Source organism: Cydia fagiglandana, chromosome 12 (assembly GCF_963556715.1).
Source record: "Cydia fagiglandana chromosome 12, ilCydFagi1.1, whole genome shotgun sequence".
NCBI lineage: Eukaryota > Metazoa > Arthropoda > Insecta > Lepidoptera > Tortricidae > Cydia > Cydia fagiglandana.
In genome coordinates, this window is record NC_085943.1 from 7,912,644 (window position 1) to 7,928,637 (window position 15,994).

General features: G+C 37.1%; 1 protein-coding gene across 1 annotated transcript in view; it reads right to left on the reverse strand.

Moving 5' to 3' along the window:
* Positions 1–15,994, reverse strand: part of LOC134669526 (protein unc-13 homolog B) — a 402,107-nt gene that overhangs the window by 288,061 nt on the left and 98,052 nt on the right. Inside the window, exon 5 of the mRNA XM_063527129.1 lies at positions 15,414–15,540. Within this exon, the coding sequence (XP_063383199.1) occupies positions 15,414–15,540 (127 nt within the window). The remainder of the gene's footprint in view (positions 1–15,413; positions 15,541–15,994) is intronic.

A 15,994-nucleotide genomic window follows, 5' to 3' on the forward strand; every position in this document is an offset into this window, starting at 1 on the left:
ACCTCTTTTATATGTATTTTCTAAAGAATCCAGGAGTTACGGGTTGTTACCGGTGTTCGGTTTAATCGTCAATATATCATTTAAAAAGAAGAGACGAAGATTTCATTTAAAAATAAAATAATGTTGGTTGTTTTATTTGTTCGTTTTTTTTTAATATACATGTGTGACATGTCTGGTCCGGTATGAGTTAAAATAGCGCCAGTCCGCGCACCGAAGGTTCTGTACAAAATAATGATTAGGTAACTAATGAAATTACCGAACACTCTTCTAACTAAACATCAATCTTTTTATAGTGTATCATACTTAGGTATTATTAATTTTTAAAATATTTATCTACCTTCTATAATAATGAATAATTCGAGATATAAACAGTCAGCATCAAATATAAGTATAGTGACAGCCAAAGTTGCCAAGTATATTGGATCACATCCTTGTTTCTATGGTAAGGTGTGTTACTATACATATATTTGGCCACATTGACAATACTAAAATATTGAACCTTTCCCATAAAGCTATACGACAGCTAAAATCCATCATTAACTATTAAGTACAATCTATTTGTAGTGTATTTCATTATGTACTAAAATTAATTATAATCCTTTTTTTTATTTCAACGATCCTATAAACTTTTTTTATATCCGTGCGCCAAACTCACGACACGGCGAACTACACAACTGCCTCCATAAATAGAGAGGTCATGACTCTTCACTGCCCCCGTTTCAGCCAGCGCAGCCTACCTCCGATCCGGGCTATTTCAGGCGACGCTAATTCCAAACCCCTAAATAGCCAAGAGTACCTAGACGCGTCAGACCGAAATACGGATGAAGTGCATACTTAGGTATTATTCCATTGTATTTTCAAGGAATCGTACGAACGTGTCTTGGTATTTCAGTCAGTCTCGGTACTGAGGTTGACTGAAGTAGCATGACAAATACGAACGTTTCCGAGAAAATAACTAAGGTGTATTCGGGTAATACCGGATGTCGGATAATTCCGAAAATCAGATGAAAATCACCCTAAATCATAATAAAAGTCTCTTTTCGGAATTATCCGACAGTTTTCGACATTCGGAATTACCCGAGTAAACCCTACGTATGAAAACAATGAATGCACTACATCTGTACCTACGTGAATATCATAGAATTTTATTTGACACAAGTGTTTGTTTTTGTTTTTCATATTTACTTTATATTTGCGTTTAGAGTGTGAGGCTGTTTGTGTGTTTGTTTGTGCATACGAATGTTCCCATTTATCTCTGGAACAGATTCACAAAATATTTTTTATTTAAAGGATTTGTAGTATACCAGAGTTCATTAGTTTGAACTTACCAAATGGCATTGTTTTAAATTAATTAGGTGTTTTTAAACTTAGAGCTATTATTCCCTATTTATAATTTTAGCATTGTATAAAAAAATATAATGAGGTTATTTTTGTTTATTTCTTAAAACCTTAGCGTTCTCAAGAAAAGTTAGGAGCGAAGCTCTAATAAATTAATAATCCGATAATCTCCGGTTTATTTTTAAACGGTTAAGGCCCACTTGCACCATCTCCCTAACCCAGGGTTAAGCGGTTAAACCGTTAACCTTGTGTCAAATTGTACTGGTAACCATGGTAACTCTAGGTTTAACCGGTTAACCCCGGGTTAGTGGAATGGTGCAAGTGGGCCTAAGACTCACATTAATTGTTTATTTTAATTCTATGAAACGATAAGAGTACTTATAGACAGAATTGTATCTTTAACGTTAGTCGCATTATAAAATATTTGTAACACTCTAAAATAGATTCTAATTTTAGTTGTAAGGGAAACCCCATTACACGCTATTTTAATGCTACCAGTTAAATATTTCAACGGTAAAGTTACCCTACCTATGGTAAAGTTACCCTACCTATGGTAATTAAGTACTTATAACTTCCAATCTTCCAATACGCAAACCGGCGGAGCGTAGCACAGATCACCGAGGAGCATTTACGCCGCGCAACGCACACCGGCGAGGTAAAATCCCCCGCGATACCGCGAGCGCCCGCACAGTCCGGCGCTCGCGGTCGGCGCACCACGAGCACTTCGGCGCAGGCCGGGGGATGCCGCCGCGTGTACTCTATCACACGGGATTAGTGACTAGTATGCACGAGTTCTCCCCCGTCGTCCCGGCGCTACTACGGCTCACTCGGGAGTCTATATTGTGTTTTGTTACCACACGAGAGTAATATAGTTAAGTATTTATGAGAAATAGCGCCACGTGTGTATACAATACGTGTGTGGAATAAAAAAAAATGTATACTTAGAATAATAAAACTTGAAGATGAGTTTTGGCAATCACGGTAAAGCCATTGAAACTGTAATATTTTAACACATTGCGCATGCATCCCAAGAACTTTCACCTCGGGATGAGATATAATACAAATACAAAATACAAATACAAATAATTTATTGAGAAAAGTATAGTACAGTGGTTGTTCTTAAATAAGATAGAAACTGGTATACACCTTCATTGTGGAGTTCTAGAGGTTCTCTTACAAGTCACAGAAAATTATTGTAATAACGAAAGAGATTTATTTTTAACAGATCGTCTTAATGGTACTTTCGCCATCAGATATATCAGATCGGCCTAGATGTTCACAAATATCTGAACAAAGCTTGTATTGTTAAGACGTTAAAGTGCATATTCCGGTATTTTTGATCCGCTCCGATGTATCTGAAGGCGACTATACAAGTGTACATACTGCTAACCGGGAAGCCGGTTAGGTTGGCTTAAAGTCGCCTGACACTTATTTGAAGATATGTAAGGTTCACAGTTGCTATGAAAACATTGTTTTGAAAACAATGAAAATTCTTTCAAGAGACGGTAAAGGAACTTCCTTGTTCAGATCAACCGTGAGCAACGTTGCTATGATATCCTCCTAAGGCCCAGCCATACAAAAGAAAAATCCAGAATTTGCCGCTGAAATTTGAACCTTTAGTGCATGGAATAGAGTTGATTTTGGTTTTGTTTGAAAATTATACGAATGAAAACAAATGCGACTCTGTTCCAATAGAATATGATTTAAATTTCATCGAACTGGATAAGTACTATAGGTAGGACCCTGGGCCTTAGGAGGATATCAAACAAAAAGGAAGTTTTAAAGCTAAGGTGTTAAAAAAGAAAATTCGTTAGAGGCTTTAGGGATAAGGCCTTTATTCATGAGTTTTAACGATTATAAAGAGCTAATTCTTAAAATTGTGCGTTCTAAATTTTATTATAAGTAAACTAATTATGTACTTACCTACATTAAAATTGAAAATACTTTTTACATTTTTTTTTAATATAACTCATAAGTACCTAACGCGTTATCGATATTTCTGACTTATTATTAAATTATTAAGAATGCTATGTAACCTGAGCCATAAAAGTGAATAGAGGTTATTTCATTTAACCAAAGTTGACTAACAAATTTGTTAAAAAACACACTTAAAATATTTTTTATTTCTAGCCTATTTGAGTGTCCCACTGCTGGGCAAAGGCCTCTCCCCTTAAATTCCACTTAAAATATAAATAACAAAATTACTAAAATAATAATCGTTCCTTCTACTGGACTACGGCAAATTTGCCTTAAGAGTAGTCCAGTAAAAACAAAATAAAACTGCTTTTTTTTAATTTTTGATTACACAGTTTCTTCGAGCAACACCGGCTTCCGACACGTCGGAAGGGAGGGGCCCAAGCGATATCTCGCCGTACAAATCTTTCTGCCATTTTTCGCGGGGGGAAAGGTGCACACAGTCGCATTTCTCACACACTTACATACAAAATCCAATCTGTAATGACGACACAAATACATAGAAAATGACACACGTCCAAGACAAATCTTGCAAACCTCGATCTCTTTTTGTGTACGGACGAGTGACTAGTGTCACAACACGCACACTAACACATTTTCGCTGAAGTATGCCATTGTATTCTGAGAGATGAGAAGTCGGATTTGTCGCTCGACCGATCCGCAATTTGTACTGAACGAGCAAAATCGATAAATCCAACAATTACTTGAGACTAAAATATAATAATTGTATTTAAATTTAATTTAACGTATGATATGTAAAAAAAAATATTACATGTGAAATATAACACTTTCTTTTCGTAAATTTGAAAGAGGTCGGGCCTCTTTTTATAACAAAAAACCGAGCAAACAGGCATTTTTGTGCAGCAATGTTCACGCGCGTCTGGACTCGGTCTAGTGAAAAATCCAAGTGCAACTAGTTTTATTACCCGCGCTAGATTAGATTGACGCGCTAATCTTGTACCTCGGCAGAGGGGAAATAGTTCGCACTATTCTAGCCGCCTCCCTTCCGTGTTGCTCGAAGCACAGTTTGGTCGACATATTGACCAGCGACTGCTTTCTTTATAAGAATATTGGTGCCTTGGCCGAAAGGGCCACGTCACCACCAAGGACGAAAAGGAAAGGAAAATTACAGTAATAAAATAAAACTGCGCGACTCATAATAAACTTAACTTAAAACTTGTTAAACAAATAAAAAATATAGTAGAAACTTTTACGCGACACAATTGACATTTTCCTGCAAGGGGAGATAGGGCATCCAAAACGCTATTTTCGGTTCCAATCCCGTCCTGAATACTGAGTAGCTAATATTAAAGCGTCATAAAAGTCGTCTTTAACAGAGCATCGTAAACACCGGGAAATGCGAAGTATTCAACATTGTATTTGGTTGCTTGTAATTGGGATGTTTCGTTTTTTTCATTTTCTTCGCGAGGTCTAAGTATTATATAGGTCATAGTCCGGGGTCGGACTCTTGGTGCGATTTAACGTATTAATCATGTTTCTTCTTAATTAGATAAAAAAAATAGATTAAAAAAGCATAGTAGGTAAGATTTTTTCTGCTATATACAGTACAACAACTGAGGTTCGAAACCATCATGCTTTTTATCCGCCACACACATAAAATATGAAAGAGTCATTAATATAAAGAGACATTATGACAGTACATAAATGGATAGTCCGTTATAGGCACTTACTAGTGTTTTCTGCATTTCATCCATTAGATACCGATCGATGTCACATCAAAGACCGGACACATTTTCACGCGCGGCTGAACGCCTGCAGACCTATACTTAACTTGCTATAGGTACCTAATCGTATGTAGTACGAATTCAAGAGTGGCATGAACTTAATAACTATTGAATAACTAGTGACTATTTTACTGAAATAAGACTTAATCTTACTGCCCTATTCGAACTTTAAGATACGTCAATTGATAGATCTAGAAACGATATGGATTACATGTGTCAGTGTCAAAAGTAACGTTTTTGTTCGAAGAAATGTCACATTTGACATTGACATATCTAATCCATATATTTTCTAGATCTATTAACTAACGTATCTTAAAGTTCTAATTGGGCCGTTATAAAAGTATATTTTTTTAACTTATCCTGAAGTTTTTAAACGTTTTATTGCCTTCTTAGAAAACTACGTCTAATTTTTAGTAAACGAATTAAGTTCCGTCAACCTATGTTTGTCAGATTTTACAGTTTTCAGTATGAAATTATATATTAACATAACCATAATGAACATAACCATTCATAAAAAGACCATGCAATTTTGAGACAGAAGTTCACTTTGTCACAAAAATGTATTTGGTTATAAAAGTTTAATAAAACATTTTGGTTAGATAGCACGTAATAACACATCGTTAGTGCGTAGCGAGTAAAATAAAAATACTCACGTTACGTTAAATTAAATCACTTGGTTCAAACGAAATCTCTGAAAACATTATTAATAAGGCTCCGAAGAAATTCTAAAGAAGAAGCTGTTTTATTTTTTCTAATAGGTACTTATTTAGAGCTTTCTTAACCTCATTTTGTTTTTCCAACATTCAGCCCTCCACTTCATTATTTTTTTGGACTAAATTAGGTATATGATGGGAATCTTGAAGTTTATTGCTATTCACGCAATACAATAATTTACTTAAGATAGTTAGATTCAACTGTTTCAGTTAAATTCAATTATGTTAAAATATTATCGTGACAGCCACGAAATTAGTTTAACAAATAGAATTGAATTTTGTAGTTTCAAAACCACAGTTAAAAAGTGCCACACAAAACCCGAATAAGTACTGGTGTTCACCTATCGTTTTGATCATTAAGTATGTACAACCACCGTTTGACCGTGGTTGACTGACTGGTAGGGAATTAATCTTAACGACTGGCCGGAGATTGCCCAAAATCGAGACGAATGGAAATCAAGGGGGGAGGCCTTTGACCAGCAGTGGGACACCGATAGGCTTATAATATAATATAATAAAGTATAAATAAATAAGGAAATACAAAAATAGCGATAGCATTTCTCTCTACAGAATAAAGCAATTCCTATTTCCATTTTATTTTGTATCTCCCGTCTTTTAATCGCTGTCAAGCTTTTTGCTTTCATGTTATCATCAAAGTACAAGTCAATGTCGAAAACCTTCCTAAAAAAATACCTATTTATTTTATTTTAACATTTAACCGTCGTATTTTTAAATTTCGGTGCCGTCGATTGGACAGAAAAAAGATCTGAACGAGCTCGGTGCCGTCGATTGGACAGAAACGGCGCTAGACAGAGAAGCATGGCGTTCCTTAGTGTCAGAGGCCAAGATCCACTTCGGGTCGCTGCGCCAAGGCAGTAAGTAAGTAAGTATTTTTAAATTAAAAAAAGTATCGTATTAAGGATGACTCACGTTAGACCGGGCCGTGTTCGGGCAGGAGCTTCCGGGTTTTTTCTATGACATGACAGGTGATCACTTGATGCTTTCCATAGAAAACGATGCACCAGAAGCTCTGGCCCGGACACGCCCCGGTCTAACGTAAGTCATCCTTTACGCTGCCTTTATTTAGATAAAGGTGTTTTTCTTGGAGGCCCTCTGATATTTGTGTTTTCGAATAATAAACTATTTTAAATACTATGTTAGTTTAAATTCAGATGACCAACCCGATTTGATGCGTGCAATTTTGTTTGGCGTTTAAAAGTGCGTGGACAGGTGTAACTTCCTATAACCAAAGAGAATTTTAAATAGAGAGTTACTGTCATGGTAAATTATGTAGCTACAGCACATTTACTGCCATCTTTCGACAGAAGATTAAAACTGTTAGAACGCCATTTGACGTTGATCATTATTCTTTCACTGATATGTTTTAAATATTAATATTAACGTCATCTACTCGAGAGTAGGCTGAAGGTTATGGTGCCATCGCTCGAAGAGATTGCATCATACCTTTGGCCTAGAGTCCAGTAGATGGAGTTTATATTAATAATTTAATAAGTTAACACATATCAGTGAAAGAATAAGGATCAAAGTCAAATGGCGTTCTAAGTTTTATTTTCTGTCGAAAGATGGCGGTAAATTTACAGTGGCTACATAATTTACTTTGACAATCCGCCTCTATACACTCTATTCTCTTTGCTATAACTGTTATAGATACTGGAGATATATTCAAAGCCTACAAAAGTTTCCCGCGTCATGCCGCAATATAAGACTAGGCTCACCTGCTCGTAAACGTCAAGACGTGAAAAGGGTTCGCAGCAGGCGTTTTTGTTTGCCAATACAATACAGGTCACGAATAAACACAAATAGGTTTATTTGAGATAGTACATGCGTATTGTCGTGCTACGAATACAAGTTGATGGTGATTGAAAACCTACAGACCGTACAATGTAGATTGTATCAAGTTTGCATGTTTCTGGGTTATGTTATACTTATGGAGTTACTTAAACTTCTACAAATTTTATATTGACGTTTGTGTAAATTTTAACATTTGTGTTTTTAGAAAGAAACATAATTTAAGACGGGTTTGCTAAATAGGGCATTTAGCACCGTTCATAAAACTAAAAGAACAATTTGGTGCAAGATCTCTGAGCACACATAAACAGCTAGTAGGTATGATTATATCACGTTTCGCAAATCAATCTTTTCCCCTAGGTTGGTTCAAGCACGTGAAATATATTTGTCACTTTTTTATGACAGTCGTTAGATCGTGCCTTACATCAAAATTACTCTCTCTCAAACAAAAGTATCTTTACAACTTTTGTTCACTTCAGTCAAAATAACGTGAATATCGTGATGATCAGTTTTTTCCCAATATCGCCTCCCCCACACCAACAGCCATTGACATAACTCATCCCCACTATTTCCCGCCAAGGCGTCTGTACGTTCATTCACTGCCGACGCGTCCTTGACGTCTAGCCATCAAGCCGGCCAGACGGCGCCAGGATGGCAGACGATCAAAATAAACGTCGGGGCCGGTAGTCGGGATTGTTTTTTGATGAAGTTAGCCTCCACAGAAAAGTAGGAGCCACGGGAGGTTGGAATTAACATATTGATAACCGCTTGATTTAAGTACATAGTACCTACCTAATAGATTATTTTGTACCTACAGTATTACTCGAACACGTGCAAGTGACGTATCAGCTCAAAACAGTGGCAAAGAGAAGAACGGAATGGCGTTTACTCCACCAACAAGAGCTAGGCTATTAAGAATATTAGGCGATTAATGATGAGTATTCCTCGAACACAAGCACAATTACAAGCTTAATAAGCAAGCAAGACGCATGGTAACGTAGAAATTACTAAGAGATGAGGAAGTTAATGAGCAAACTCTGCCTGCGATCCGACGTTAGAATTCTTGCATTGAGCGCTTCCCTAATAGGTAATAGTAATAGAGATTAGGCTAATGTTTTCATATCATGACCTGAAGTTTATGACTTGTCTAGATAAAAGCCAGGGTCAATGACATACATGCCTTTTGAACTACGAAAGTGTTAAATCTAAAATCTAAATAAATCTTTCAGAGGCAACTTATCGAAAAATAAACAACAACGCATTCGCTGCCAAGAACACGTTAGGTGTGTTCATTTTGTATTGGAAATGGGGCGCTTGGCACTGAAAGTGCTAAAGGATGGCCGAAGCTACAAGTTTTCAACACCGTTATCTTATTATCTTATTTGTTGGTACTTAACCTCTAAATCAATCAAAGAGATACACTAAAAGAAAAATCAATATCAAATCCAAAAATAAATGTTTAAAGTTTCTGATTTGCCCCTGGGTGTAATATTTAAGATCAACAACTGGTAAAGCATGCCACTGACGAGCTTTCCAAATGGATGCCGTTACAATGGATTCATCCAAATGGACAGGATCCTAATATTAAACATTGTATACGTTTTTGACATTCACGGACTATTTGGACTGTTGGAAGGCTCGTCAGAGGCCATCTTTAGGTATATCGCTTGGGCGAGTGGGATGCTGATATACCACACACACAGTTCCACAAAAACTGCGCTTGTAAATGAACTATTTGTAATACGGTCGCTATAACTCCTCTTCTAGACAATAATATTTACCAGACGCTTTTCGGTGAAGGAAAACATCGTGAGGAAACCGGACTAATCCCAATAAGGCCTAGTTTACCCTCTGGGTTGGAAGGTCAGATGGCAGTCGCTTTCGTAAAAACTGGTGCCTACGTCAAATCATGGGATTAGTTGTCAAGCGGACCCCAGGCTCCCATGAGCCGTGGCAGAATGCCGGGATAACGCGAGGAAGAAGAAGAAGAAGAGAATGCCCCTGACCATTTTGATCATCTTAATATTTTCAACATTCCAAATTCACGTCAGTAAAAAAAAAGAAGATCACAGCCCACGTGAATTTAACCAGTACTAAATACTTTATGATAGCTTGAAACTTGAAAGGGACCACAGGGATTTTAATATTTTTGGTTCCAACTAGGTACTCCAAGTAGCCCCACAGACTCTAAACTGATCAATATGTGAAATGGTATTGTTGCTCAGTAATAGGGAGAAAAGAAAAGTTTACGACGGAAAAAATAACAGGAAGCTGGTTCGCTAGCAACATTTTTCTTCTAAGCTCTTCATATCTTTTCGACTATATTTTTTAAAATGTAAAATATTCATGACTGAATCCATTCGTCTCGTCCTGCATTCATTATTTTCCGGGACGTCGAACAGTTTATTCAAATTAATCAAAACCAAGTAACAAGCAGAAAAAAGTCTACAGGCTTCCAGGAGGTTGTAACCCCAATTTAGGTTTCGCCGTTGTTGACTTTTATAATTATTTTAACAAGGTTGGCATCTACTCTTATTAATAAAGGTCCTTTTAAATTCTGGTAAAGGAAGAAAATGTACATAAGTATTTAAAAAGCCAAGGCCACTGCCTACCTAAAATTACTCATCATTTCATCAATTTGTGTTTATTGCGAGGTCATACATTTGCCTCTAAACGTAAGTAGCAAGTATCACTTTACCTGTATTGATATCCCTCAACTCACTGCGAAGCGAAGCGATGCGGCGGCGCGGGGTGAATCAATCCTTTGATACCTATAGAAGTGTCCTACGTGGGCGATCTCGTTACGAACTTACGAACGCGAACGCCTTAGGCCCGCCGCGCCGCGTCGCGTCGTGTCGTGTTCGCGACTTGTTCGCATACGTAAGACGCAGCGTCAGACAAAGACCCAGCAATCATAAGTACATATGTATAAGTATTCATTTATTCATTTGCATTTAATTAAAGAGTCCGCAGGCGTAGGCTTACTTGCTGCCCATCATGATTTACTCGAAGCTCAAAAAATCATGCAACATAACTTCGACTTGCTATGCAAATGGGCTCATGACGTAGGTCTCACAATAAACGCAAAAAAAACTAAAATTATCCACATACGTTCGCCATACACTAAAGAAATACGGGTCCCTAACATCGTAGCGCACACACATTACTGCTTACATAACCCTAACAATAACTGTAAATGCGATACGCTCGAACTTGTCAACCACCACACCTATTTAGGCCTAATTATAGATAACAACTTCAATTGGGGACCGCACATAGATCACATATGTTCAAAACTTAGATCCGTCATGGCTAACTTAACATTGCTCAAATACAAACTCCCATACAATACACTACGTATGCTTTACCTATCACTTGCCGACTCAATTATATGTTATGGTATCACAAGCTACGGGCGGACATACAAAACCTACTTGGAACAAATCTATAACCTACAAACAGCACTTCTGAAAACAATTGTACCGAATAAAATTAAAGAAAAATATAAAAATGATAAAAAAGGCCTATTTAAACATTGCAAAGTTATTAACGTCTTTGATAGGTTTTGTTTGTCCTTAGTAACAGAGGAGTGTAAAATCATACCCTCATTAGATAAAAAAACTCGCTCCAGTAATTTACGTACCTTAGACTATCTACCTTCATATACAACACCAAAAAGTAACAATGTATACGGTAAAAGAGTAACTGAATTTCTACTCCCATATGTATTAAACACCTTACCTAAGAATTTACAGTACGATCTCATTAACATTGTTGAAAATCACGGCAAATGTATGCCAATCCTAAAAAAATACTACCTAAGTCTAGATTAATGTATAAAATAGAAGCAGAGATTTTGATATTTATAGATTAAGTTGTGTTTACCGAACCACAACTAAGCATGTAATAGATGTAATAATAGTATTAAGCAAACGCGGAGTGGACCGCGCGATCTCGCCAACTATTACATAAACCCTAGAGGTTTTCAATAGTGGCATGCATGTAAAAATTGTATAAAAATATAAAGTGAATAAATAAACTAAAAAAAAAGAATAAATAAACTAAAAAAAAAAAAGATAAGTTAGATGGAAATATTTATTAAGTACCACATTTAAATGAAAGCAGTCATTTACGCATTAAATGATCTTATAAACACTCATGCTATTAGCATACATTATGCTATTATTAGATCAAATTATCCAATTTAAGTATCTCTTGAAAACGACGTAACATTTGACGTCAGAATTTTAATTGAGTTGTGCTAAATCTTCATTTGTTCAAGCGTAGGAGTTGAAATAAACTGCCGGCCTAGCCAAGGTGACAATCACTATGGCTACGAGAACGAAACGCTTTGTGTTTCTCTATCTTTCTTCCATATTAGTGCGACAGTGACCGTTGCGTTTCGATCGCTACGGAGCGTAAGCGATTGGCATGTTGGCTACGCGGCCTGGAGAAAATTACACAAAAGCTAAGCTTATTTTCATAAATCTAATAACGACGATGTACTGGATTGAACCAGTGTTCTTACCAGAAAGAAACCAGCGGTAAAACTGCTGAGTTACGCAGAAATAATTATTTTAAAATGAGTCTGACGTCAAATAAGACCATTTTACGAGTATAGCGCCTCGACTGAATGGCCCCGACGGTACATCTAGTTTGCCTGTAAAATCCTTTGTAACGAATTCGTATTAGTTTTCGTTTGGTCTAACATGTTCACAGAATTTATTTGTAAGAGTGTCACGGATTGTGATTCTGTTATCAAATAACCTCTAGCCGCCCAGAGACCTATAAAAAGGTCTCCTGTTCCATTCTAAGTTTAACTTTGTGTTGACAAAATAAAATTTCATTTTGCTTGGCAAGGTTTGACGTATGGGCGGCTAGAGGTTAAGTAGGCTTGTCATTATCGAGAAGAGATTGGATATGGATACCTATTATTCGACCAGGCTCACTTGAGTACTGGCAGCACCAAATACGTGAAAGCACGACGTAAACAGGTATAAATATCAAACTTTGAGTTTTACCAGACATAACGAAACACAAATTCTCCGCTAGTAATAAGTAACATCCACCCTCTGCGGACATAATGTTTAATGAAATGATATTAAAGATAAAATGTATCATATAACCCTCACATTTTGTACATTACGAAATTATTAAATTCGGCGAGTATTCTACGCTAGTACAAAAAATAGTGAAGAATAATTTTCTGCCATTTTATCCAAGCCCAACTCATTAGCGCATACCTGCCGAGAGCTGCTACTAATGAGCTTCCATAGTTCATGAATAGGACAGAATAAAGCCTAACCTCGGAGCATAAGGCCTTGAACTTGGAAACTTAACTTGTATAAAGCTTCAACTCAATTTGGCTAGGGCAGCCAGGTGGGTCGACTTTCAAACCGGAGGTCATGGGTTCGAATTTGTACCCGCCTCTCAGAAATTATGTACCTACTGACAAGCTGCCGTATTCGAACTTCAAGATATTCACAAGAGACGACACGTACTAGGTTCATTCTAGATACGTTATAGTTTAGTTCTCTTTTGTAGCGCAATTCGGGCAACCAATGTCACTTTTACGTAAGATATCTATTAGATGTGAATTGGATCTCTAAATCATATCCTGTGGAAATCGTTCAAGAGTATCTCCAGAATCGCGCAAATGTCAAATGTGACAGGTTAGATCTTAAACATATCGTTATCGTATCTTGGTGATGTCTAAAAGATATCTAATAGATGTCTATTTAAAAATCCGAATCGGGCCCAAGATCATTATCTAATAAACATCATGTGGTATACGAATACGTTGATGATAATCAAAAGCAAAAAATCAGATAATGTAAGAGATTATTCGGCTTTCTTGTATTACAGTTACTATCAGATATATGAGAGCGGCCGAGGTGCTCAAAGATATCCAAACATGCACTTTATACATCTTAATAATAGAGACTTTGCTCAGATATTTGTGATCACCTTGGATGCTCCGATATATCTGATGGCGACTATACAAAACTACCATATCACCACTAGCGTGAAACCTAGATACTTTAATCATTATCATAAAATGTAACTTTCTCGTCTCAGACCATTGACCCGAAAAAGTTTCCGAACACTAAAATTATGAGCGTTCCTCATGATAACCTAGAAATAGTGTTATTCGTTCCTTACTAGGACATAAAATTGGCAAGGCCACCAGTCCGACGGCGCCACAGTGGCACAGTTGAGCTCCTTGCCAAGATTCTGGGATCTTTCCTTTTTGCTGACCGCAATATATTTTCATATAGTGGGTTTACATCCACGATTGAGTGGTGTAAGGATGTTATTTACATGCTTAACCCGGTTACCAAACAAGTCTGTTTTTAAGAATATTTATGAAGTTGTTTAGGTCGAGAATTTTTCGCGATCGTATTGGAATAAAAAAAATTGGTACCCGAAGCTTTTCACCAATTAAACTTCTGTTGGATGATTTTAGGATAGTGATTCTATATGTGTGTTAAGATGGTCATACTAAACAAATTTCCCCATACACGAATCACGAAAAAAATTCAAATAGACCGATGAGGGTCCGAAGTGAACGATACGTATGGGCCCAGGATTTTTTTTTCACGTTACTCAAATCGGTCCCATGGGAAATCTTGTTCAGTATGACCACCTTAATACATTTTTGGCATTCGGGATCATGACCCCACAATCACCCAGGATAGTGCGATATAAAATAGTAGAAATTAAATAAAATCCTTTTTTTTATGAAATAGGAGGCAAACAAGCAGACGGATCACCTGATGGTAAGCGATTACCGCCGTTCATGGACACCCGCAACACCAGAAGGGTTGCAAGCGCGTTGCCGGCCTTTAAGATGGGAGTACGCTCTTTTCTTGAAGGTTTGAAGGTTTGGTTCCATACTAAATTGTTGCCATACGTCAAAAATGTGACAATTACATAGGAAGTAGTGCCCTCAATAATTTTCTACAGTTTCTTGTTGGACTATAAGTAAAGCTGGTTAGGGATGCCAACGACAAGTCGACGTGGAGGTCGAAAATTATAAAAGTGGACGGAGTAGACCCTAACCAACTCCAGATAATCTTTCGTCACATGATGTGGTTCATAAGAACATTGATTGGCAATGATCACGAAAACTGTATCTTACTGCCAATTACCGTTGTTGTAAAAATATATCTCGTCATGATATCGCATGGAGCCTTGAATGAGCCTTTGGTAAATTCAATCGATATAAATTGTGGTGTTGTTTCGTCTCACACCGGACTCGTTGCTTAAATATATGAATGTTTGAATTGTTTTATGTACAGGTTCGCTCAAAATGTTGATAATGAATTTTTAGAAATATTTTTCATATTTATGCGTCTTACACAAAATGTAATAAAAATTAAACTACAATAATTTAACAAAAACAAAACGTACCTATTATCTCTTTGCTACACAAATGTAAGAGTTTGTTAAAATTATCAACTATATGCCGTAGTAAATACAAAATTGATTGTTTTCCAGATATAGCAATAGATATTTTGAGTTCTTAAAATTATACTACTTACACCTACTTAATGTGGTGTATGATTTTAAAACGTAAATTTTGAGCCGGACTGATAGCTGTCACAGAAGTATTAAGAATTGAAAACCGCTGTGCGTATCAATTCTATAATGTGCGATTGAAGAGGCGTATGTTTTCATTATACCAAAAGGCGATTTAATCCAGCATTCTCGCAACAGGTTAGGTACACAGACACGAAGTATGTTGGCCACGATGCATCCTCTACATGTCCACCTGGGTTGAGATGCCCAGTAACACTCAGTATAGGTACGCATATAATAATAGTAAACTTACCGAAAGGCGGTTCAAACCGACAGTCAAGCAGCAGAGCGTGGCCCGTGGGCCCCGTGGTGCCCACAACGGCCCCGCCTCGCATCATCAACTGGGCCTCGAGCTCCACCCAGCGACCGCCGCACTCCTGCTGAACGATAAACAACTTTATTGTCGCTTTACTTCAATTAAGCACTATCTTTGAAAAACCTGTATGTACATTCCAAGCTTTCCAATTCATAAACAAAATCTGGGGTCTACAAACTGTGCCCAAAGCGGAGATGGCCATGGCCCTAGGGTCAAAAAGTTTGAAGAAAACTAGTGAGTCTAGGCAGCGAAAAGGTTTAACATCATATTAAAAATAATATTCTACCTACCCATACAAGGATCCCAAGACTGTTTTAACAATTTCGAGGGTCAAACCCGATAAATCGAGATATTTTGTCAGTTAAATGAGAGCTCTACGCACGTCACATAAAGTTCTAATTTCAAAAACTCGTTTACACGACTTACCGGGTTTTACCGCACACCCCTCAAATTTGGACTATGAGAGTGAGGAGCCTGATGAATCACGCGAATCATAGTCGTATCAAAATAAGATGTAA